This window comes from Lepisma saccharinum, chromosome 14 (assembly GCF_977018435.1).
Source record: "Lepisma saccharinum chromosome 14, izLepSacc3.1, whole genome shotgun sequence".
Taxonomy (NCBI): Eukaryota; Metazoa; Arthropoda; class Insecta; order Zygentoma; family Lepismatidae; genus Lepisma; species Lepisma saccharinum.
Window position 1 is genome coordinate 78,909,738 of NC_139242.1, and position 26,925 is coordinate 78,936,662.

General features: G+C 38.4%; 2 protein-coding genes across 3 annotated transcripts in view; both read right to left on the minus strand.

Moving 5' to 3' along the window:
• Nucleotides 1–26,925, minus strand: part of LOC145999075 (ly6/PLAUR domain-containing protein 6B-like) — a 357,012-nt gene that overhangs the window by 116,793 nt on the left and 213,294 nt on the right. The window lies entirely within an intron of this gene.
• LOC145998417 (uncharacterized) lies at nt 1,109–1,435 on the minus strand. Its single transcript, XM_083134825.1, has one exon. It carries the CDS (start codon nt 1,433–1,435, stop codon nt 1,109–1,111), a length of 327 nt encoding a protein of 108 aa, XP_082990951.1.

Genomic DNA, 26,925 nt, shown 5'->3' on the forward strand with positions numbered 1-26,925 from the left:
AAAAGTTTGTGGGTTCACGGCCGTCCGCAGAAGTTTTTCCAGGGAGGGGCAAGAAAGGTATTTTTTCCAGGAGGGCAAACAAGGCACATTTTCCACAAAAATAGTGTTGTTCCCTAAAAAAAAATGCTTAAATTTGAATTTATGGTGTTCATGCAATAATTAACACACATTATTGTCGCTAAAATGAAATTATATGTGTGAAATACATAATTTTTTGGCAGTGGCCCCCCTTCCGGGCGCTCATGCGGCCTGTTCTAAAGTAAGCTTCATTTGCACAGTGACCTAACTAGCTAATAATAACTCAACCTGGTTGTCTTCGCGGATATGAAGAAGTACCTCTCAACTTTTGGTCGCCAACCAGATCGGGGAAAGCTGAAAATATGCAGCGTAACGCTTCTCTAAACATGGCCACCGCCTTGTTTACCTTGGGACGATGAATCAGTCGTTCCGCAGCGTCGACACCACTTAAGTCAAGCTTCGAATCTCACAACGCTTAATAAGATAATTATCACGAGCATGAAAAAGTGCACAGCCTTCTTTTTGCGTTCATTCTTCACTTATCCTTTTGATGAAGTGCAATTATATATTCTATTAGAAGACACATTTGACAAAAAATAATAAGAGGAAGAACGTCAGAGCATTGACCACGACATGTACTTACCTAGATTCTCGAAATTACATGGAATGATACATAAGGATTTATTTACCATAGTACTGAATCGTGACGAATTGTAACTACTTCCTTTAGCTTACGTCTCAGTACTCATGGTTGCCAGGGGAATTTTGGTCATTATCATGCTGGATTTCAACATTTATTTCAGTGGGGTACTGGACGTCGTTAAGAAGGGGGCGGGAGATACTAGCCCCTGTTAACTAGGATAAGGTCCGTGAAAAGTTTTCCCTGCCTTAGAGAAAATTTTTACTTTAATTTTTTTTTTAAACTCCAAATTATGTTTTTAGAAAACTATCAAAATCGGTTTCATTTTTAGTTATCATACTTTGGATATTACTTACTTACTTAATCCATGGCTCTACAGCCCATGCAGGGCCTTGCCATCCTTGGTGATAGCTGCCCACTCATCCTAGTTCTCCATACTCCTATGCCCATTCATTTGAGGTCTTCTTCCGCCTGGTCGAGCCATCTCTTCCTGGGTCTGCCAACATTCCTCTCGCCTTCCTGTTTCCTTGGGTAGATCTTATATACCGCTCTGTCTGGTTGTATCCTTTCTGCGTGTCCCAGCCAGCTGAGGCGTTTGGCTCCTATTTCACTTATTATACTTGGGTTCTGGTAAAGTGTAGCTAGTTCTTCGTTTGTCCTGATTCTCCAGATGCCGTGTTCATTGGTTGGTCCATATATCTTCCGCAAAACCTTCCTCTCCCATATGTCTAGCCTTTCTTCTTCCTTTCTTGCCAAGACACCAGGTTTCCCACCCATACATCACTATTGGTCTCATTATGATACTATACAGTCTTAATTTCAGCTTTCGTTTCACTTGTGAGGATGTTAAAACATTTCCAGATGCACGATAGCACCTGTTGCCTGCTGTTATTCTTCCTTTTACCTCTTCTGCAATGTTGTTATCTTCTGTTATTGTTGAACCTAGATATTTGAAGTTTCCAACTCGCTCAAACTTTTGACTGTGGGTTTCAAACTCATTTATAGTTTGATACCTGATCTTGCTTATTGTTATTATCATGTATTTTGTCTTATCCTGGTTCATTTCAAGTTCAATCTCATGTCCACCTTGTTATAATTGTTTCAGGGCATCTTCTAGTGCTTTTGGTGTTCTGCTTAGTAACGTCATCAGCAAATGCAAGGTATTGTATTTTCCTATTTAAGATTGTTCCTCCAGGATTCATTTCAATCTTTCTAATTACATGTAATACTTTGGATATAGACTGATCTAAATATAAATATAATAATGTGCTTGAATTTTGCAACATTATAAGTATTCTAATAAATAGTCAAGGTGTATTTTTTCATAAAGATTGGCGTGTACCTTCACACTACGCTGTTCACATTGTATGTAATATGGCTACATGAGTTTTTTTCAGTCCACTTTATGCACATACAAGTTAATCGGGAATGGGTCCTTAGTTTAAAATGGATACGGACCACTATGTGCCTCTACCGGGGTATCCAACCCGGGGCCTCTTGATTACAAGGCGAATATGTTACCACTATGCCATCGGAAGACTCATATTATCGCCTATATACAGTATGCGCCAAAATATAAAGTACTGAAATAAAAAGACGAACATTACATTGTTGTCATCTGTGAGTTTATTTATCCTGAAAGAAACACTAACATACACAATATTAGCGAGTTATAACTTCCTTTTTACTACTGAGAACACGACCGGCTGGAGCTATGCCCCATCGACAAACGCACATGCGCGTTCGAGGTGCGCGAGTTTCAGTACTGTATATTTTGGCGCATACCGTACGTATACATAGGTTATAATGTGACTCATATACCCGGTGGGGACACATAGAGGTTCGGATTCCACTTTAAACTTTAGGTTCAGTCCCAATTAGCCTATATGTGAATAAAACTGGACTTAAAACGAAACTCAAAGAAATATAGGAAACAATATATAAATTAATAAACGATGTTACGTTATATACAATATAACTTAAATAACTAAATATATATGTTCAAATGTGACCAACCAATCACATCAGCTTAAGTACGTCCCTGGTGGTTTAATACGTTTGTTGTCAATAGCATTCATCAACACGTAAAAAGGATTTTGTCTCTTGCACACATATTTCAGGTGATTATAACCAGAGAGATTCCCCTTGAAAATGAAAATGACGTCAAGACAACAACAATAAACCCATGAAGCCTGTTACCAAGCGGATTTGATATCCTCTCCCCTGAACTTTATATCACCTTTTTCTGCGATATATAGGAGGTTAAATTTCCCTGGAGAACATTGTCAATTCTCTCACTGTATGGATATTACAACCATACCGGTAGCAAATTTCCAGACATGGTATTAACACAAAATTGGCATTTTTCTTTAGGCACGTACAAAAAAATATAATCAGCGATGGCAACACTGCAGGTCAAATAAACACATTTCACGATATGGAGGTCGTCACACTCCCGTGCAAACAAGACATCAACATCTTTCTTTGTTCCGAAAATATGTGGAGGTCGCATTAACAGCGAATTTCCTGCCTCCTCCTTCAGGACTGCCTAGTTTTGCTTTCCGAACGTCCACTTGGAGATAATGCCAGAATTGTCCCTTCCCAGAATGCACCTGACCTTGAGATGTCGTCCATGCGGACGTACTTCAATGGAGGCACTCTTGGTGAAATTCGCAGAATTAATTACCAGATGGGCGGAAAGCAAACAAGAACAAAACAGCCCGAGGCCTCCATTATGGTCCTCCATGTTGTGAGTGGCTATGTGGAAGACGGCGCCCTCTGTGAAGAGAGCTCCAATACCTCTTAGAGGACTCTTCAGGCGAGAGGGTGTAGACGTGGACGTCTGAGCCACTTGATTTTTTTCTTTAAAGTGTTCCTTCTAATCTTCCTTTCCATGCTTGCCTCGTCCTTTCTCTTACAAGTAACACCGTTCGGGAAAACGGATATCAATGCAAAATTAAGTTGGTTCATTTTATTTTTAAAGTTTGATACCACACTACAAGCAAATGCCCATTCATAGTGTGACATATTACATTGAATCTTGCACAATAATGAGAGTAATGAAAAATAGAGAACACGATAATAAAAATGTGTAGAAATAGTGCAAAACTAGATAATTGCTAAAAATGACAAATAGCTTTGAATGCGGAGAATGAAAAATAGAAAAAATGACAGCAAAATAGAAATCGTGCAAAACAAAAATTGAAAAAGCAAAACTTTCAATTAACCTTGAATCTTACAAGATATGAGAAGAATGAATAATACAGAAATTAACAATAAAATGAATCTTAAACAAGATATGAGAGGAATTTAAAATAGAGAAATTGACAATAAAATAGAAAAAGTGCGAAATAACCAAAATAGAACAATAAAATTGACAAATATAATTAAATCTTACACAGTAAATGAGAGAGGGTCTCACCGATGATGCCGTCACCTTGTAATCAAGGGGGTCTCGGGTTCGATACCTGGTGGAGGCACATTGCACAGTGATTCAGATCCCACTTGAAACTGAAGGCCAAGTCCCGATTCATTTAGGAATGAGCAAATACAAAAAAATGACAATAAAATAGAACATCGATAAACTTTCATTTACTTCGCTTTCATCCTCCTACATATCTCCAGTGTATGTTTGAATTAAGTTTGTTTACTTTTTAAATAATATTTACAATCATATTATTCCCTTAGGCAATTTTTGGTTACTCATTTATAAACTTTATGATCTTTTTTTGCCAAAGCTGATCATGTATTCATATGGATTTTCTTTCTTTATTTTTTCAGTTCCATGCCACATGAGGGGACAGTGGAAAAAAAGGTAAGTCAATTTTCTGTCGTATGCGAAGTAGAGGTGTTATTTCTTGCCTTGTGGATGCTGTTCTGGACTTCACATGCTTTCTTTCTTTTCATACACTTGACACTTCCAGTCACCAAACCATATGTGTTTTAAACCATTTCATTTGAATGTTCAGCAACGTCTTGCAATTAATTGTCATTTTTTTTAGTTTGACGAATGTGAATTCTTTTCCTCCGACCCTTGAATTTAGTTTCTTTCCTTAATATTTTGTTCTTTTCTTTTGTGGTTGCATATGGAAATTTGTTATTTCCTCGAATATGTGTAAACGACCCGTCAAAATTAGAAAATCCGAGTTATCCGACCCCACCCCCCCAAAGGGGGAACACGTGTTTATGAATTATAATCCCTTCTTACGTTACAGTCCTTATTTATCATAAGCTGGTGAACTTTAGAGGCCTTTCTTTTCATCACCACCATCCACTCAGAATTCACAAAATTTGTACATCTGTAAAATGTCCATGTGTAGCAGTTTGGTCGAGAAAACGTGATTCCAGAAAATAAATTATATCAAATATATTTTATGGATGAAAATTCCCTCAAATTTAGATTCTAAAAAAACTTTTCAGTTTCGTCGATTGCTTTTTTAGTTCTCTGGATTAAGATAAAACAATCTGTAAGGTGCATAAAATGACCCAACGCATAATTTTTCAGTACTTGTGCATTTTCTTCCATAGAACTTATTCATTTTGTTTCAGTGGATCATTTTTTCTGTAATTCTCAACGTACCATACGCTCTGTAAATGACTTTATTCTAACCAATTTGCTACTACAGTTCCATCAAAAGTAATTAAACTTCACGAATATATATCTTAAAATAAGAAACTTCCCAGGAACACTTTGTGTGAATAAACACTGTCGTATGGAGCCAAGTAATTGGTAATATGTTTGGAAGAAAATACACTTCAACCAAATTGCATATCTCAGTGATTCAGTCGTAGGAACATGTTTATACGTATGCCGTTAATAACAACACGTTGATCTTAATTGAAAATATCTTTGGTTATTTTGTGTACATTGCATTGTTTTTAATTTACACTTCTTTTCTACGATTCTATTCAAATTGATGTAATGATGATTTTTATTTTCTTTCATCCTAGATGGGAGAACAAACTTTCATTGACACAATCAGAAAACAAACCACAGATAACGGACTTCATTACGAAGCTCATGTTTTTGTCTTGTACAGAGACACAAAAGATACAGGAGTGAGGTTTTTCTACCATGACCATGCTCCCTGATATAATAACATAAACTAATTAGATGTTAGTCTCCTTGTATGCAATTAGTTAGTGTAATCCGGTGCGGAACAGTCGTACCTAATTACTTGGATTAAGTAATATATGCATATATAGGCCTATGTATCATGCATACCTCCCGAAACTAGTTCAATGAACAAAGGACTAACTAAATCCAAATCAACATCATACATGCTGATTTGCTATTGGTGCATGTCCATCGTTTGATCTGGTTGGATAGGTCAGGTAATAGCTTTCGTGCATTCGTGTTGATTAATGGCATTGCTTCGTTGACATTTCTAGATGCAAACGCGCCAATAACACGTTTTGCATGATTGCTTGGAGTTTGGGGCAAACTCGTAACTAACACAAAACCAGAGAAGAAAGTCGAGTGAACTTTAAGTTTTAGTTCACTCTCTTCCGGGAACTAAAAGGTGCCACATCCATACTCTCTGACGGATTACCCGGAAGTTCTTCACCATTACAGGCCAATCCTGCGAATTACCTTTGCTTCCATCATGCAAGAAAATAACTTTCTCTTTCAGCCATTGTATTACCGCGATGTGTTGAACCTGAAGTTGCCAGAATGAAATAACGAGTCAGAACATCAAAAGCTGAAACAAGTTCACGCCAGTATCATTCGTTAGAAATAACGAGTTAATTTTGAGACGTAACGGTAACAATAACTAGTAATTAAATTAGCAATTACTTTTTCGTACTCAAGGGCAATGAACCAAAATATGGCTAGTTCAAAAAGTGGAAGCATAATTTTAATTTTCATGTGTACAGTCACCAGACAGGGATCTGTAAATCAGGATCTAGGTATACCATTTTTATTGCTGGCAACTGTACATTTCTTACGAGAAAATGTTTTGTGATACGCACCCCGCCAATATAAGGTGCTATCAACCCTAACCCCCTCTTCGGCAGGCCCTTGTTGCTAGTAGTACTAAATAGCTTAGTTTAATTTCTTTATATTCTGAAGTCAATTTTTGTGTTCTCGTGTATAACTAAAGAGCATAAACGGGATAAATGTTTATTTATACACATTATGCGGTACTTTAGTATTATACGGACTACCTCCAATTAGTACGCTATACGTACCTAACCTAATTCAACCTAACCTAACGTTCATATGTAATTAGTACGCCATAGGAGCCTAACCTAACAAATTATGTATTAAGGTTAGGTAAGGTTGAGTTAAGTTAGGTACGTATAGCATACTAATTGGAGATAGTCCGTAAAGTACTCATTATGCTTGGTAGCTAAGTGCCCTATGTCAGAGATTTTGGTTTTAAAACTATTTATAAATTTCTTTCCGTGGCTTGTAAACTGTCTGTAACAGTAACATAGTAACCTGCAGGGATTTGTGTGAAGTATGATTTGGATGACACTAGAGTTGACGAGCTATATCTCTGCGGGAGACCTTGACTAATTCGCGCAGATACATGTCCGTAGATGCTGCCTACTCGCCGTTGAGTGGTCAACAGCTCTTACAAAGTTAGAGTAGAATGATACCCATTGGCTAAGGCAGCCGGTAGCTCCTCCCTTTGCTACTGCGCAGCCAGTCGTGGTCAAGGTTCACCCTCAAAGATACAACTCGTTCACTCTACTACCGCCATCTGTGTTCTTGTGTTGCAACACCCGCCCGTCACAATCCTAGCTGGATTTAAGGCATCAGGCTCCATTCTGCGAGGTAGGGGTTCGTTCGGGAGTAACAGCGAATCATTCACGCTGCTACGATTTCTAAGTAACCTCTCACAAACATCATTTCGTGCAATATAATTGACGTAACTCTGCGATCCAGGATTTAACGGACTCGTTGATTAAATATGAAGATTACAAAGGGACGTATGAAATAGGAATGTTGAACTCTGTTTATTCGAGCGAGTCGCCCATGGAACTGATTCATTCATGGGAACCGTTTGAAAGACCACTTCGTGTAATTTAATAGAGGAAATTGCATGTTCGGGGAATTAGAGGGACTTAGGAGGATAGCTTCTCCTCAGTAGGCCGTAGCTCTTCCATATGGTGAAGTCAGTTTGATGTAATTGCACTACAAAAGCCATTTAAACTCTTAGCTTGCTCCGTCGCTTTCCGAGCCAGATTCAGGAACAATTTCTTGCAGATCACCTCTCCTCACATACACAACCTTTGTCATTAAGGTTCCAGATCTCAATATATACACTCCTCATAACAAGTTTGGAATATTCTTATACAGGGTTATTCAAAAAGAAAGAGCAGATTTCAAATGTTTATTTCTCACGAACTATAAAAGATAGAAACACGTGCCATACATCAATGGATAGAGGAAGGTTCAAAATTTTATAATCCTGCCTATTAGTTCCATTCAATACCTGCAACGGCGATTTTTTTCTTTACAGGTAAAATTGCGAAATCTGCTCTTTCTTTTTGAATAACACCGTATTAGGCAATAGGTGATAGACACGGTGGCACATGTTGGCCAAAAAAAAAGTCATTCAAGATATATGTATTTGAACATGTGTACAAGAAGGTCGCTACATTTTAACTAAACACCAGACTTAGAATTCCACTTAAATAAGTTTTAGAATATCAGAGTGGCCACTCCAGGACCATGAAAAAATTCAAGTATAATTCCCGGTTTCTAAGGCGAACTTTCCAAAACCTTAAGGGTATGAGCAACCTTGCGTATTACCGCCTCTCCCCACACAAATATACTAACAATATAAAGAATCTGTGTGATTCCAATCCTATCCAAAAATTTTCATTCAATTCAATTATACGGTATATGAATTTAATATATTTAATTTAAGGTATGGAGTTTGCATTTGCCATTTCACATCTCACATAAATGCATCTACAAACACAAGTCAGAAATGTTACGGAATATACTAATCTGCAAAACAATCGTTAATTATATGAGGATTTCAATCTTAGATTTGCCTAACTTCAAAAAATCATATCTTCTTCCGTCTGTCTAATGTATTGTTCTGCAAAGAACACTAAAAAAGTAAACGGATTGAGAGAATTCTGTTTTATTTTCCACGCAGCTTTCTTTTCCTTCCTTGATAAAAATAAAATGTAAACTGTGAAAAACTTGCCTCAGAACATTTGTAAATATGTAAAAATTCAATAGGATTTGGATTAATAAAAGCTGCAATTTTTCATGCATAATTCCCGGGATTCAAGGAATTCCCGGTGAGTAGTCACCCTGAATATTCACTTCACAAGTTAACAAGTAATTATATCAACGGGAAACTGAACAGAAATCGACTGTTGGATAGGGGCATCAGGTGTGAGCTTATATGTATTAATCCCATCAACTAAACAGAACCCGAAAATGAAACAGGAAAATGATAAGTGCCAATAGCCACTTCCTGTAGTAGATTTCTACTTGAAAAATAGTGCAAAACATGATCCCTTTTTCTAAGAGTATTTAATATTCAATTGCTACTGTAACTACCGCTAATAGTAATTGTACCAAACTGAGGTATAGTTTGTCCACAACAAATTTAAAAATTTCTTGCTTGTCATTGCTTTTTTGTTCATAAACCTACTTTTAGTGCTCTACTACAAAAATGTTTTTCTTTTTCAGGAACAGCAAATTTCCCTGACGTTACTATGACTTTTCCATAAAAAGTAAATTCCCTGACTTTGCAAGGAATTCCAGGTTTTCCAGACTGGTGAACAGCCTGATATTGTATTCAGTAATGGATTATGTCTATTGCACACACTTGGTCGTTCATTTCGCAAATTTTCGTTCTTGCTTTGTCATGGAGGTTCATGTAATAAGATCCATTGTCCAGATGCCGAGAAGTCATTTTGGCGACGCCTAATTGAAAGTTTATGTAATTTCCTCGTTGTGAAAAGAGAAGTTTTGTTCTTTGTGGATAAAGGGTAAGGTCTCCCCTTGTGCTTTGCACCACGCCACGAAGGCGTACAGGGTATGTGGAGTTAGGGTCCTACACTTTCTTGATCATGGCCGAAGGTGGTGGTGATGTGATCAGCACTACGCCCCTGACCGTCTTTACTTCCTTGAGTTTCCTCCAGGTACCCACTTTATACGAGGCTGAGTAGGTGCCGGTGCCGCCTGAACAGGTATAAAATTTAATTCTGTTTTGTGAAAAAAATCAGCATGCATTTTTATTATATTTTTCCATTGCTTTTCCACCCTTTCTAGCACAAACTGTGGCACGTTGATCCTCATAACTAATTTTCCTCAATAGCCTTTTTCAAATGTTTAGTTTAGCTCCCAAAATCCAGTAAATTGCAGTCATGAAACAGAAACGAATTATTTTCTTTATAAACTGATAAATCATAGACCAATTTCGAAAACACTGACTTTTACTGACATACTGATCATTTCCCACCCATGCTATGGGTACTTCCTTGAGGTATTGCTCTACCTGATAAAACAGGCCGCTTCACCACAAGAAGTCAATTAATCTAGGATTCTTCCCTGCAAGCGTTTCATCTCATGCAAGATCAATTAATAGCATCTCGTAATAACATCCAATAACAAGGAGAAAGTGAAAATCCCCCTCCCTTGCTCTCTAGAAAGACGTGATCCGCACACCTATATTGATGCTGGTATCGTTGAAGGCGCAGAAACACGCACGGAAAACTCCTGAGAATTGCCATCAGCAGTTTACAGCCAATCTAGCACCTTCTGTCCCGTTGAGCCCAGAAAATGAGAAAAACAGGCCGCAGTTAATGGCGTCCTCGAGGCGTTCGCAAGAGTTGCTAACTACCACGCAATACCTCCACACTTAGTGCATCGTAAAGCTCTTGTATTAAATTCACTGTACACCCGGTGTTGCAAATAGTGGAAGTGGGTGTGATCCAGTTGCCACAATCTCAACGGCATGAGAGCCCATGAAAAGCTATTTGTATTGCGACGCGGTTTTGGTGAGAACCATTCAGGGTCCAATTCCCTAGATGGGTACAGATTACACTGGTAGACATTTTGAGGATAAAGCTCGAATGTTTACAAATCATATTCTCATATTTGCCATTCCAGTACATCTATTGCAGAACGTAACAAAATAAATTTATACAAGTAATATTTCGGTTGTTTACAAAACAATACGTGATTCTGGAAGTATTTTCAATGCTGATCACGGAAAAAATCACGTCAGGATTTTTCTCCACGTCAGTAAGTTAAACCATGTTATAATATTAAATATTGGACATTATAACTGTGATGGAAATTTTCATGAACGATTTCGTAAATAAAACTACGTAATCAAAGTCTATACAATTTTCATGTAAATATGCCATGTGAATGTGGAAGGAGCATTAAATGCACAAAATTCTACATGCATTTATAGTTCAAAATTAAAGGATTTGTATTATAGAAAATATATATTTTCACATCATTTAACAGAGCCATCTATTGGGGAAACAATGGAACTACACAATGTATTGTGAAATTAATGCAGTTAATATATTGCTGTTTTCTGAAAAAAACTAGACGTGATGCGTAAAAATGGATTTCATTTTTGGACTCGGCGTGCTGAAACTTTTCAGACAAAAGTATTCTGCGAGTCATCCAAACCTATGTCGACCAGTGTTATTATGGCTGTACTCCAAGTCTGTGAGGACGATTTGAGATTCACTTAAATAAAGGGAGTATTCAAATGAAGTCCTGTGAGGTTAACAACAAAGTTGGAGATATGTTTCATGTGGTAGTTTAATTAACTGATTTCCCGACCTTCGTGGTGGAGTGGTTAGCACAGCGCGCTAAGATGGCAGGGGTCCCGGGTACGAGTCCCTGTCTGGCCGTGGGTGATCTTTGCGAGAGTTCATTCATCAATTTCATCATATTATCATTCATCGTTATCGTCAGGGGCACTTTTCTGATGAGAATAATGAAGCCTAGTTTTCCCCCCCGATATATTACTTCATGAAGATCGAACAGCGTGGAGGTTACAAGGAAAGACCAAAGACCTGCCCTGGGCAGAAAACTATGAATGAATGAACGAAATGAATTAATTTTAATTCAAACGTATCAATTAAACGTGGAAAATGAAATGCTGGAAATGTGGGTTTACATGCAGTCGCAAAATGACATCAATTTTAAAATAAAAATACATTTTTCTCGAAATGAAATGTGTAAGCAAAACAAGCAGCAATACTCCGAATTGTGATGCTGAACGTGAAATGTTGGGCTATGTACTGAATGTTTTATTTTTGGTGTTAATTATATAGAAATAGTATCCTCATGGAGAAATTAGAAGAGTTTCGTTTGGTACATACAACTCTTGCGATTTGAACGTAACAATATTTCAACTGTTATGATACCGTTCACATGGTTCACTTTCACCTAGTATGCTGTTCTGCGTGTGAAAATATGCCAATATGAAACATGATTATGTATTGAGTGGTTGTATGCATACGGGTTAAAGTATCGTTTTCAGAATGGTTCCGACAAACTCAAAGAGAGTAACGACACTCGACACACTGGGAAACCTTGTCTGTTTTGTGCTGATTGTGTTAATAATAATAATAATAATAATAATAATTCCTTTCTTTTCACGAACGAGGTTCAGCCAACGGCTGTTCTATAAATATCCCTTGCCGGTAGCTACATTGTTTACAGTATATAGGTACGTAAAGCCGTGGTAGCTCAGTCGTTATGGCGTCTGACTACCATGCGAGAGATCCGGGTTCGAAGCCCGGCGGAGGAGAACCGGATTTTTTTTCCACCTGCTCAAGCGGCTCCGACGCCCACCCAGCGTCATACAAAGTGGGTACCTGGAGGAAACTGATGGGGTAAAGGCGGCCAGGGGCGTGGTGCTGATCACATCACCCTCACCTTAAGCCGTGATCAAGAAAGTCTGGGGCCCTAAGTTGTACAAAGCACAGGGGGAATAGTTTTTTATACTTATATATCATAAGGATATATTGAATATAGGGCAACGAAATAAACAATGAAGGCAATATTAAAGGAAATAGAGGGAATTTAACGTAAAGCTAAAATTAAAGCTATAAATTTTAAAAAATGATTATAATATAATCAAATCAATAATAAAATAATAAAATCAATTGCAAATACAAATTGCATGAATGGGCAGAAAGCTGATGGGAAGCTAAAAGAAATATGCAAGTTAATGTAAGCCTAGTTTCCAGTAAAATAAAAATATGAAACTAGTAATAATACAATAAATATTGTTACAGTTACATAAAAAAGTATTACATCATTTGCTGACGAGACAGCCCAGCGACAGTTAAGTATAGAGAACGATTTATTTAGTTAAATTAACTTAGGCTTTTTCTGCATTAACATTATATGAAGACAATAACTACAATGGAAACGACAAAGTGTTTATGCTATTAGCCTTCCTCAAATCGAAAAAGTCGGCATATCAGGGGAAAATGCTATCTTGTGGTTGGAAACACTGTTCCAATCATAAGACATGAACTAACACCGATAAAGGATCATGCAGTCAAGTAATGAGCAATATCGCGGAATCCTTATCCAGCATCGCGTGCACTGTTCGCGTGCAGATATGATTACAACCCCTTTGGGGCCAGGATATCTAGATAAGCGAGGAAATCAGAGCGATTGTTCCAAGGCAGATATTTAGACCAGGTACGTACGATGGTTTCAGATCCGCAATAAAAAGAACGAATGACCAGTTGTAGCAAAAGACAATAGGGTAAGAAGATTACGAACATATCAAGATGTTTTGAAGAGAAGTGAGCAACTCTGTCGAAAATTATGAACTTGGGGTTGGTATTCGTAACTTAAACCATATGGAATATGAAATTCATTTTCCACCTTCTGCCAGCTAGGGGCCGCAGAATGTTTTTCGTTGTTCCGTTCTTAACACGTGGCAGGCCGAGAGGGACGAGATAAGGGGGAACAAGCTTCGAGCTATCAAGCCCATCACTGGTGCTTGGCGTTCCTCGTCCAGTGCCTCCCGCCGAGAAGAAGTTATCTTAACGCGACTCCTAATCGGACACAGTCATTTGCTGCAAGAACTGGACCCTCCGTTGTGTCGTACTTGGGAAGTTGTTTTAAGTGTTCAGCACATTCTTGTCGAATGTATCGATTTAAATTATTTCAGAGTAAAACTACAGGGTTTTAACTTTCCCAGGGATTTGTATTCTATGTTTGGGAGACGATCGCAGTGTTTTAGCCAAATGTTTTTAGTTATCTGAGAAGAGCAGATATTTTCCACTGTTTCTGAGGTAGTTTTAAACTATCTTTACCTTTTTTTTTAAAGTGTTTGGATTGTCCTGCAAACCCATTTACAACCTGCATTTTAACTTTTCTCAGTTCTTTTTACATCTATTTTTTTAAATTTTGAGGTAAGGGTTTTAGATAAGGGGATTTTCGCCGGATAAATTGAAGGGTGCGAAATGGGCTAATGTGCTGACGCACCCAAAAAGTGTAATTAAATTACACTTTTTGGGTAACGAATGACCAACGCATCGAGTCTTCATCGAGTTGTTACATTGCTTTTCAAACCGATGTCCACTGCCAACGCTTTCAACTAGCTCTTCACTTGTCCTCATGATGCAGGTTCGACACTGAAATTTTACTGCTCCATCAGGTATCGAACCCGGACAGTTTGCACCAAAGGTAAGAAAAAGCACTAGTCATTTGGCTACATAGGAGGTCTGCTTCTGAATATATTATTTAGTCGATTACATATTTTTGATGATATGAGATTGCAACACTTTTCTCTTTGTAATTAGATTAATTTTGGCTTTGATTGCTAAGTTGACTAATGTTGGCAGTTATTTCTATGTTGCCAACTGTCTTCGAGGTGTGTTCTCTGGTGTGGGCGGGATTCTCCGTTGCGAAATGGATTAAAATAAAGTAGTACGATGAACCGAGGTCCTTCAACTGCTATCTCCACCGCACTCACGGGGCCCCACCCGCAATATGATACTTCAAACCTCGCTCTATAACTGTGAGAAGTAGGAAACTATGCACTTATAGTAGGTTTTCCAACACAGATAATATCCGCGCGTGTGTTTGTTGATGCGAGCGGCGTTCTGCACTCTGGGACACGAATGGAAACGATGTCAGCCGAATGCAAGAAAACAAATAACTCGTTCTTCGCTTTCTAAAGGTCAGCTCAAAGCGCGTACTTTATGGGTGTTACAACTTCCGAAACTTCATTATTATCAATTATTATTTGATGATAATGAATAAGCACACTTGATTTGCACTGTATTTCATGCGCTAACGATAACAATTTCCATTGTTGGTTTAATGCAGATAATTTATATTTCCAGAAGTTAGTTTAAAAGCCTATTGTGTCTATCCTTTTCGGTCCCTCGCGAGCGATCAATGGTTGACAAGAACTGGTACAGTGTCTCTCAAAAGTTTTAGGACAACGACATTTTAAACTAGGCAACCCAATTTACATAAGACGTTGGTGGGTTGCGTGTAGAGTTAGGCTCAATTTCAGGGTTGCCACATGCACAATAGATATTTTTGAAATACGCGAAAGAAATGAAAAGAAGTATTTTCGTATAAAATTATTAAAAATATCAATATTATATCGCAAATGACGAATTTCTTTCTAAAAGAAAAGAAACTAGGTTTTCTAGTATTTCATCCCTGATGAGCCTAAGGAAAGGATAAGAGGTTAGAGGAAACGAAAGACGACAAAGGAGAGGAGAAAGAGAAAGCGAAAGGAGAAGAGGAAAAGTAGAGGAGAGAAGAAAGAGAGGATAGACGAGGAGAGGAGAAGTAGTGAGAAGAAAGGAAAATCTAAAAGAGATGAGGAAAATGGAGCAAAGAAGAGAGGAGGAAACGGAGACGAGAGGGGAGGAGAGGAGGAGACGAGAAGAGGGGAGTGGAGAGTAGAGTAAAAGAGAGTGAAGGGGAAGAATGAAAAGAAGAGGAGAAGAGTGCGGAAATCTAAGACAGGAAAGGAGATAAGAGGAGTGGAGAAGGGTGGGATGGAGACAAGATGCGAGAAAAATAGAGAAGGTGATATGAGATAAAAGCAGAGGAGAAGGAGGGGAGAGAAGAATAAGAAGGAGAAGAGAAAATAGAAGAGAATGGAAACTAAAGGAGAGAAGAGGTAGTTGGAGAAAATATCGTCTCAGCGTCAAGAATTGATGCATTGATCAAATTATCGACATGAAACAAAACACTCAATAACGTTTTGAAACATATTAGAGAATGTATTAGATCGGTGCCATATGCCTTTTGGCTGAGTTCAGAGCAAGATGAAATCTTTCACGTAAGATCATTGATTTTACCTGCGATTATACCACTAAAAACATGAATGTAATTTTAACATTTATAAAAACTATCCAATTTTTCGGTTCGTTGAAATGAAGATGATGTAATTTAATATTTCCCCTCCCCCATCGTTAATTCCAAACTGAATCATTCCGTTTCACACAGCGTGGACAATGAACACAATGGGATATGTCTAAAACTTACGAAAATTTTCTGCCACCGGAGGGGTTTGAACCTACGACCATGAGATTGACAATCCTTAACGGTAACCACTACCCTACAATCTGTCGCTCCTGAAAGCAGGTAGAAGGAGCTGACCAACGTGAAATGTAGATGCAACTCTCCTCCTACATGTAATGTGCAAAGAAAACTTGTTAGTAACAAAGAAAACGAAGGTAGAACGAATCGGGAAAACATTTAGTGGAGAATTGCACATGTTGAAAACTTTTCATTCGATATTTGTGGAGGTATCGTTGCATTGATCTCGAGTGGGAAAAGGTGTAAAATTAGTATGTCCTGAATTGCCACAAATATAAAGAGTTATCTCATTAATATTTGTCAATGTCTTTAAACGAGTACAGAATTATCGTTAGAGTATCATAATTCATGATCTTATACATGGAAATATCCCTCTGAACGTGGGTCAATTCATTTATTTGTTTTTTTTATATATACAGTACATTCCACATGCAGAACTATGTTAGCCACTATACACTGCTATTACAAATAATGCCACCATGCCGTTGTTTAATAAAATGAGAATCGAAAAAAAGAGAACACTTCGTAAGGAGGATCGAGTGTCCTGTCCTTCCGATATTGTAAATGTCGTTGGGTATACATGTAGTTATACATTTACTTTAATTTTGACTTGCTTTCTTGTAGTATAGCAGCTATCAACCTCCCCGATGGCGCAGAATTTACAATATCGGATCCCTCCCCGATTTTTGTAATATTTCGCATACTCACTAATAGAGGCCTCCTAATCACGAATTTGAAGTTAAAATTTGAGGGTCACGTGTAGAAATTGCAAAATAAGCGAAATTGAGTGGTCCGCGATCGGCACGATTGCTCATTATTTACCGGAAAATTTTGTTTCCTTAAAAAAATAAATATATACATTCCTGATTTTAATTATGCTTGCCTCGCCTAACCTATCCTAATCTAACCGCCGTGAATGGTTCGTGGGGCTATCCGTCAATAGTGTGTGGGTCTATCCGTGCATGGTTTTACGACCCCAAATTTTAACTATGTTTGCCTAACCTAACCTAACCTAACCTTACCGAGAATGGTCATTTGGGTTATCCGTGAATGGTTTTGCGCTAATTTTGAAAACGAACCGATAAAAAATCTTATTTTCGTAGCACTTTAACGGCAAATTTTCATCATCGAAGACGCCATTTTCGTATCCTGCAATTTTACGATCGATGCACTGTTGCCAAACTTACCTTTAATCAAATCAGTCCACATTTCACATGTTCTTCTTCATCGTGATTGTCACTGTCACTGTCGTCTTCTTCGTCATCCTCGACGCATTTCCATGCTCTCCAAGTATGAAATCAACAGTGTGGCAACGCTGTAGACAGCGTAACTTATTGCGAACGTCAATTGTCCATATCAACAAATATGGCTCCCATACTTGTATACGGAGAGTCATTGCGAGAATTGAAAAGCTTATTTTACAACTTCTTCACGTTAATGAACAATTTCTTCACCTCGCCCAAACATGTTGACCTATGATAAATGATCGCGACTAATTATTTCGTGAGTATAAGACGTAGCATAGAAATTACAGAAGGGTCCGGTATTGTAAATTCTTTCCGCGTTGCCTTGTAATCAAGGGGTCTCGGGTTCGATGCCCGGTGGAGTCACATGGTGGTTCGGATCCCACTTTAAACTGTAGGTCTAGTCCCGATTAGCCTTACTGTGCATAAAGTGGACTTAAAACACTAAATCAATCAAACCAATGAATAGCAGCTATCTTCGAGAAATAATTTGATGTGATGATGAAAAACTAGAATATTAGGAGTTGTGAAAATACGAGTTATTTTTTCTAACTTATTATTGTGATTAGATATTATGAATGGGAATGGAAAATATCTAGAGGCTTGAACATCGAAGAACGATGTTCTCTTCCTGTGATACTGTAACAAACGAAATGCTTGTTTACTGACGCAAGTCTCGTGTCCAGAACAGTCTTATGAAATGTATTTGCTGTTGCGCAAGGTAACACGAAATAAGTACACCGTTTGCAAAAATGTTTGCGAACTGCCAAATGTGAGAAACGTTATACGTAGACAGGGGAAAAATTTTATTCATTAAATCACATCACATTTGACAGTGTTTGTCAAGAGATACTCGTGGGACACTGTGTTAAGGAGCTGGACTAAAGGCTTCTTATTTTTCTTCATCGAAGGACAACAATTTTTAAGGTAGAGCAACAGAGTTCCACTCTTTCTAATTTCTTTTAAATTCTCACACATTCCTTTAAACGGGTTAAAAATGAATAAAAATATTGCTTGCATTTCTGTCATTGACGTAGACCAGGCACGTATCCAGGATTTATTTGAGGAAGGGGCCAGACCCAAAATTATATATATATATATATATATATATATATATATATATATAGAGAGAGAGAGAGAGAGAGAGAGATAGAGAGAGATTACAAAACAGTTCAAATTGTCCGAGCGCCATTGAAAATGCATTATAATTCTATGTTTAGAAAACGACTGGAGAACATTGGTCGAATTTCCTTTCTTGCTCTTTTGAGAGAATATATACTTCTACAATAGCAATTGCGTTCGGAAACGGTGAAAAAATGACTTTGTTTTCAAAGGCAGACAAGCTTGGTAGCGTAGCTTGCTCGCGTTCAAAGTGACTCACGCTATATTCAAGGCCGCTTCTTATCGCAAAACACTGTTCGTAGGTGCACAACGTCTACACCCAGAAAGCTACAAGTGACCAGAGTCGATTTTTAAAAAGAATCTGAAGAATGATAGATTTCATCAGAGGCGGCTAGGTGGGCACTAGCTCAGCATGCATAAGTTTAAGTCATTATTCCTGACAAACAAAAAGCTTATTAAATAAGTATTCGAATAGTAATACGTGCTTTATCCTGTAACATGTAAGATACTTATCGGGATTACAGCGTAGTAGTGGCAATAGATCCATGAAAAGCAAAATAAAACTGAATGCTTGCTTTATTATAGATAAATATTTATAAAATATATTTTTCTTCATTCCCTTGAATTTTCGTATTTTAATAATAATAATAACCCATGGCTCGACAATCCTCGAACCTATCTCCCGATTGCCAGTCTCCCTCCCACAGTCCTACCTAGAGGTGTGGAGTTCTTCAACCGGTAATGGGGTGACGTGGGATCAGCACGTCGAACCCCACCCGTTATAGGATATTTCCCAGACCCGATTACGCTACTCACTCGTAGCTCCCCAATTTCCTCACGATGGTGGGTTGCTACCGGTCCTATACCCAGGCCGAGAACCCTAAGACTGAACACAGGCGGACTCGAACCCATGACCCCATGACGTCCCGCAGTCGGAGTGCAAAGCACAGCGCCTTAGACAGCACAGTCAAGGAGGGGGACTTTTCTTATTTTACTTTTGGCTAATCGCGACGATGAGGATGAATAATGAATAGAGAAATAAATTAAAAAAGGTCACGCACAATGAAGAGGACGGATCTTCAAACCTCTTAGATTACGAGTTCAAGCCCTAAATATGAGGATTTTAACCTTAGACCTCAATTTCAAAATTATAAACAAAATGCCTATTTATACTAAACTTCTCATTGAGGACAAAAGAGTTTGTAACTGTGAAACTAGCCCTGAATGGAAATTGACATTTTTTCATGTGAGTTCGAATGAAATGTGTGGCACTCAGAAATACTTTTGGCGAAAACAATTAATTGTGTCCTGTCCCAGCAACTCTGGAGCAAAGTCGCGCATAGCAGAAAAGAAGGGGAGAGGGGAGAAGGGGGGAAGGGGGATCGACTGGACAGAGCGAAACAGTGCACGCTGCTGGGAAGGCTGGTAACTGCAGTGGCTTTCCTCCCTCCACAGCAATCCCGTTCCTTTCACGTGTTCATCCCTGCTCAGATACTTGTTTTCGTTCACCTGCTCCAGAGATAAGTAGGACAGAGTGTAGTTCGCATACATGTAGCAAGTAAAGAAACTTATCTCAGAATGAAAATTCCACAGAGTTTTAAAACGTTTGCTTCAGCAATGAATGACTGGAAACGGATCACATATACAATTCCCTTGCAAAAATGTAGTAGTATAAAATTAATTTGAAGACTTGAAAGCATCTATTTACTAGATTCCAAGTTGTAAGGAACTGTATCGTAAATGTTCATGTAACCGTTATGAAATTACAAATACATAATTCACAAGCTTAGATATACTAATACGCAGAAAGAAATTCAGAGTTAAATGCATGTGTATAAAGTAATTCTTGAAGTACAGAGCTACATCAGAGTATTGAACTTTTCTTTTGCAGGATAACGTTTACAATATTGAGGCGAGAGAATGATTAAGAATTGTTGCTCCAAGGGAAACGAAGGGCGTAGTGTATTGGTTAGAGTTCTTGAAAGCATTGATTGCGGTCCCAGGTTCGATCCTCCATACTAGAAAACATATTTCCCCTTCTATTAAAAAAGAGCATGGTAACATTATTTGTAATAGCAGTGTAAAGTGGCTACATTGTTCTGCATCTGGAATGTATATATAAAAAAACAAATACTCCCTCTGTCCCATAATTATTGTCCGGTACACTTTTGTTTGTTGTCCCATAATATTTGTCCGATTTTCAAACTGTGACATTGGTGTATTCAGAAGAAGAAAATGAAACACGGGAATGAGTCATACAACGTTATTACTCAATGATCAATCAGTACAAATTGTCCGATCAAGTATCCAAAAGAACATAAATAAATAGTTACCATTTTGGCATACCGGACTATAATGATGGGACAGAGGGAGTAAATGAATTGACACACGTTCAGAGGGATATTTCCATGTATAAGATCATGAATTATGATACTCTAACGATAATTCTGTACTCGTTTAAAGACATTGACAAATATTAATGAGATAACTCTTTATATTTGTGGCAATTCAGGACATACTAATTTTACACCTTTTCCCACTCGAGATCAATGCAACGATACCTCCACAAATATCGAATGAAAAGTTTTCAACATGTGCAATTCTCCACTAAATGTTTTCCCGATTCGTTCTACCTTCGTTTTCTTTGTTACTAACAAGTTTTCTTTGCACATTACATGTAGGAGGAGAGTTGCATCTACATTTCACGTTGGTCAGCTCCTTCTACCTGCTTTCAGGAGCGACAGATTGTAGGGTAGTGGTTACCGTTAAGGATTGTCAATCTCATGGTCGTAGGTTCAAACCCCTCCGGTGGCAGAAAATTTTCGTAAGTTTTAGACATATCCCATTGTGTTCATTGTCCACGCTGTGTGAAACGAAATGATTCAGTTTGGAATTAACGATGGGGGAGGGGAAATATTAAATTACATCATCTTCATTTCAACGAACCGAAAAATTGGATAGTTTTTATAAATGTTAAAATTACATTCATGTTTTTAGTGGTATAATCGCAGGTAAAATCAATGATCTTACGTGAAAGATTTCATCTTGCTCTGAACTCAGCCAAAAGGCATATGGCACCGATCTAATACATTCTCTAATATGTTTCAAAACGTTATTGAGTGTTTTGTTTCATGTCGATAATTTGATCAATGCATCAATTCTTGACGCTGAGACGATATTTTCTCCAACTACCTCTTCTCTCCTTTAGTTTCCATTCTCTTCTATTTTCTCTTCTCCTTCTTATTCTTCTCTCCCCTCCTTCTCCTCTGCTTTTATCTCATATCACCTTCTCTATTTTTCTCGCATCTTGTCTCCATCCCACCCTTCTCCACTCCTCTTATCTCCTTTCCTGTCTTAGATTTCCGCACTCTTCTCCTCTTCTTTTCATTCTTCCCCTTCACTCTCTTTTACTCTACTCTCCACTCCCCTCTTCTCGTCTCCTCCTCTCCTCCCCTCTCGTCTCCGTTTCCTCCTCTCTTCTTTGCTCCATTTTCCTCATCTCTTTTCGATTTTCCTTTCGTCTCACTACTTCTCCTCTCCTCGTCTATCCTCTCTTTCTTCTCTCCTCTACTTTTCCTCTTCTCCTTTCGCTTTCTCTTTCTCCTCTCCTTTGTCGTCTTTCGTTTCCTCTAACCTCTTATCCTTTCCTTAGGCTCATCAGGGATGAAATACTAGAAATCCTAGTTTCTTTTCTTTTAGAAAGAAATTCGTCATTTGCGATATAATATTGATATTTTTAATAATTTTATACGAAAATACTTCTTTTCATTTCTTTCGCGTATTTCAAAAATATCTATTGTGCATGTGGCAACCCTGAAATTGAGCCTAACTCTACAAGCAACCCACCAACGTCTTATGTAAATTGGGTTGCCTAGTTTAAAATGTCGTTGTCCTAAAACTTTTGAGAGACACTGTACAAGCACCTACGAACAGTTTTTTTTCTGTTTCCCCTGATTAGTGCCCTGAAAATGTTGAAAGCAACCCCGGGCGGCCAATAGTATATATCTTTCTGCTGATCGCGCCTAATCCTTGGACGATTTGTCTCCGTGGGTACCTTTCGTCCAGAGCGTACATCATTTCGAAGGTTATCCCAACGGATCCACCCAGAAGGGCTTTCTCTGGAACAGGCCCAACGTAAATCCTTCACGGGGACATATTTATGTTCTCATTAGTCGGCTTGTGCTCCCAGCTAAAGGAGGTATTGAACACCGATATCGTTAGCTTCCAAGCCATAGTTCGAGACAGGAGGTCCCAGTCCGGGTCGAAGTTCCCGAAGAGTTTTACTGGAGAAACAGGAAATTGCTCGAACTGTCTTTGAAGGAAAAAGGCACCGTTAAGAAACAACTTGGTCGAAGAACCCACTCACAGCTAGGTTACCGTCGATATCTAACCCAATGCTATACTCTGTCCAGTGGCGTATGCTGGGTTCAAAACCTGGACCACCTCCCAATACCGTAGTGTTCTCGTTGAGGATTTCGAAACAATCTTAATATACCTGTTTTTCATGCACTTAATCAACTGTTGCAAATGACGGGCTCTTTCTATTCAATCTGGCAATAAGCTATGATAGCTGGATACCCTGTTTGGTAGGAGATGCATATTTTAAAATGTTTCTTCCTTTTATCTCTTTCTTCCAATATTCTGACTCCAAAATGAAGCCCGGACAGGTTGCCAACTCCTAAGAAATGAGGTTTCCAACTCACGAAGCAACACCATCATCTTCTTATTAAAATGCACATTTCTGAGCGGTATTTTTTTCTGTACTATAGATTCTGGGCTTTGCAGATAGCGTAGCTAGCCTGGAATATACGCCCCTGCCTCTGTCCCGAAAATCTCTGGGGCGATTCTGTAACTCCAGAAGACTCGACCAATGAAGACGTGCGAGGGAACGGGTTTGCGTGGAGGGGGAAGAGCGACTACAGCTACCAGCCATTCCAGCAGCGTGTACTGCTTCGCTCCGCCCACTCACTTTCTCCCCTTCCCTACCGTTATACTCGGTCTTGCTCCACACATCCCCTGGTCAGAGCACAGGTGAGGTATGTACGCATGCCTGAAGATGTCTTTCACACAAATACACACACCTGTTGGCAGTTTTCTGCGTGAAAGAGAGCGACATGTTTCCACGTCATTAAATCGCCCGCACCCTCTGCTCCTTCATGGCGGGAGATGTTTGCAGATGTAAACTTGAAATCGATTCACCTTCGTCGGGGCAAGGGAGACCCATCATCCATCATGGGAGCGTACGTAACTTCATTTGCCTTAATGAAATGGGACAGCATGGCAAACAATTTATGGACGCTCAAAGGTGTAATTTTTCACTGACGCAAAGCTACCATCGTCCATCCGTTATCCTGAGAATCTGCAACCATCGTTACCGCGATGAAGTTAATCGCACTCTAGTTCATTCGCCAATATAAACAACTGAAGCCACAACTACGCAAGTAACCTCGATATGCTACTGGTCAGTAATCAGTTATCTTTTTCATCTCAAGAATAGCTTCTTAATTTGTATAGTCACGGACGTTTCCGCGTGCAAGAACTCTATTGGTTTTAATGGGATCGCTGCAACCCAGAAGTGTTCGCGACTGTACTTACCTCAACCAGGTAGCCACATAACGAAAACGTAGCTAACTAACTAACTCTCTAGCCTTGTTAAACCCGAGGGTTTATTTATATCTACAGAAACACAAGCCTTCCATCTGTGCCTATCCTGGGCAAGATCAATCCTATATTTTCCATCCTTATCGATTTCTTTTAGGTCCATCTCAACGTTATCTCTCCATATTCGTCTTGGCCTTCCTACAGGTCTCTTACCATCAGGTTTCCCAACAAGAATCCTGTAAACTCTTCTTTCTTCTCCCATTCGTGCCACGTGGCCTGCTCACCTAAGTCTTCTTGATTTAACGAAGACGTAGAAGTACTATTTATATTCTATAGGCTTGGTAAGACTGGTTTGGTACTGCATTCACAGTAGATCATACAGTTCCCAGATTATCAAATATCTTCATAAAAGGCGTTCGTTCTGTATATATTAGAGGAAAAGGTTTAAATATGTTGTCATTTTCGGAGGAAAAAAAGTAACATTTCAAGCACCTGCCTTTAAAATGCATATCTATGAAATATACTTAAATGTAATAGCATGCCAAAGTAAAGAAGGTCTCAATTTTTTTTTAAAAAAGGAATTTCCAAAAAATGGTAAAATGATGTATTTCAAAATTGTGGTCTAAATATGGGCTACTAGTGCCAATATCACAAAAAGCAATTAAAATTTAAAGAAACAGTCATTTATCGCTAAAACATTATAAAATTCATATTTATGAATAAGCTGTTGTTTTGAAAATCACGCGGAATGGGAAAAATCGAAATTAAGAAAATCATCCAAATATTTGTTGAAAATGTGATCTCAACATTAGACCTCATGTCATAGCCCATATTTAGACCATCACGCTATTTAATTCTTCTTTAATTTATTTTCGCTCTCTGTGGTACATATTTCACAAAGAAATCATGGTATTATAAAAGCCCACATTTGATTTATGTACCGCTAATATCATAACCTATACAAAGCAGATGAGAATTCAGAAAACGCTGAGTTAAAACAAACCTGCAAAAAGTTTTCAAAGGTCGAAATTCTATGACAGCGTCCAAGGTCGAAATTAACCACCACATTCTCTTGCGAATTGGCGCTGCAACTTTTGTTAGATAACCAGTTCCAATAGCCTCTGCCAGGCTGCAGCACCCGGGAGCGCTGATAACTCCAAAACCCATATTTAGACATTCTTCTCTTCTTATCTCGTTAAAAAGTTTTGTCAGCAATTAATTCACCCGACATATCTGCTCTCTTTTTCTAGATGAATTGAACACATTATTTTTATATCCTACTTGTTATAGTTGTCATCACGCTTTCAATTTGTTTTCTTATAAAATTCTTCCCGGGTTCGAATCCCGGCCTCGGCATTTCTGAGTGTCCATTCGTCAATTTCATGATTCATCACTCATCCTCATCATTAGGCAAAAGTGGCAGAAAAGAGAAGTACAAAATAAATCAATTAAAATCGTCTAAAATTTTTGTTTTCTTTCCTGTAGACATTTCTCCTGTAACCGTCTTTCTTTTTGCATCTATTAATCGGGAAATCTCGTAAATCAATAATACATCGTTGAATGTTTTAGTTCAAAATACTTTCAACGTTGCCTGAATTCAAGCTTTCAAGATCTTCTGTGCAAGTTAAAAGATCAGTTCAGTGTACAGGATGTCTTCACAGGATCTGCGGGTTGTCTGTTCACGTGAATGACAAGCCAGACAAGACGATTAAATTTGTTTGAATTCATCTAGACGACCATAGGTGTTACAGAAACCTAACAAGCACTAGCTGAGGCTCAGAGCCGCAGGGAAATACGCTGGTCAAGTCGTCTGCTGGGCCCGCGCATGGGTGCGGCCATATTGGCAATAAACAACCGGTTGCTACGGTCGTTGCTAAGGTCGGTAACATGGCGTTGGCTCTAGAACGTTGCTGAGGTTTTGGAAAGATGAGCCGAAAACAATGAAGGAGGGAGAGTTAGCATATTAGGAAACCCACTTTCGATGGTTTCAGATGCATAAGATAAGAAGGCGTCGTCGAAGGAAGGGTGCAAGCAAGCATGAGGGAAAGAATATGATGTTAAGGAAAGCGATACTTTGATGTCGCACGTGTTGTGACTAGCACTTTTTCGAAAATTTTGCGGTGGTTTTCTTAATAATAGCTTTGTGTATGTGCGAAGAGATGTTTATTACCTTTCTTTATATTTACGTGAACCAGATTAAATATTTTACATAACCAATGTACGCTCTATTCCTTTGTTATGAGCATATTACGAGGACAAAAGGGTTGAACACAACATGTGCCGTTTCTTCTGTCCATCATTGTTATTATTCCAACTTATCACTTAATCATGTTCTTTTATGCAAACATATTAGAATGAAAACAATTTGTTGTATTTAATAATGGGCTCCCAAGCTGAAAACACCTTCAGGTCTATCAGTAGGCTCCAGGCGCCAGGCATTTATCCAGTAGCATAACTAACATGCTCTGCGCCCCCCCCCCCTCCGCAACTTTCAGTTCTTTGCCCATACTCGTTTAAAAATATACAAATATATTTATTTTCTAAAATATTAATTCACTCCAACATTTTTATTAGGTATATAAAAATATGAAAATGCATACATGTAATTTGAATCAATGTAGAAACTGATACGAAAGGTTAAGACAACAGAGAAACTGTAAAAAAATATATATTATAATTATATATGAAAACAGACTGTTATTACAAAAATTACGATATTGTCAAATGATCATTAGCAGTCCTCTGAATTTTTTCATGGA

Excerpts from the sequence above, each read along its gene's own strand:
- LOC145998417 (XM_083134825.1), bottom strand. The coding sequence starts at position 1,435 with ATGGGTGGGAAACCTGGTGTCTTGGCAAGAAAGGAAGAAGAAAGGCTA.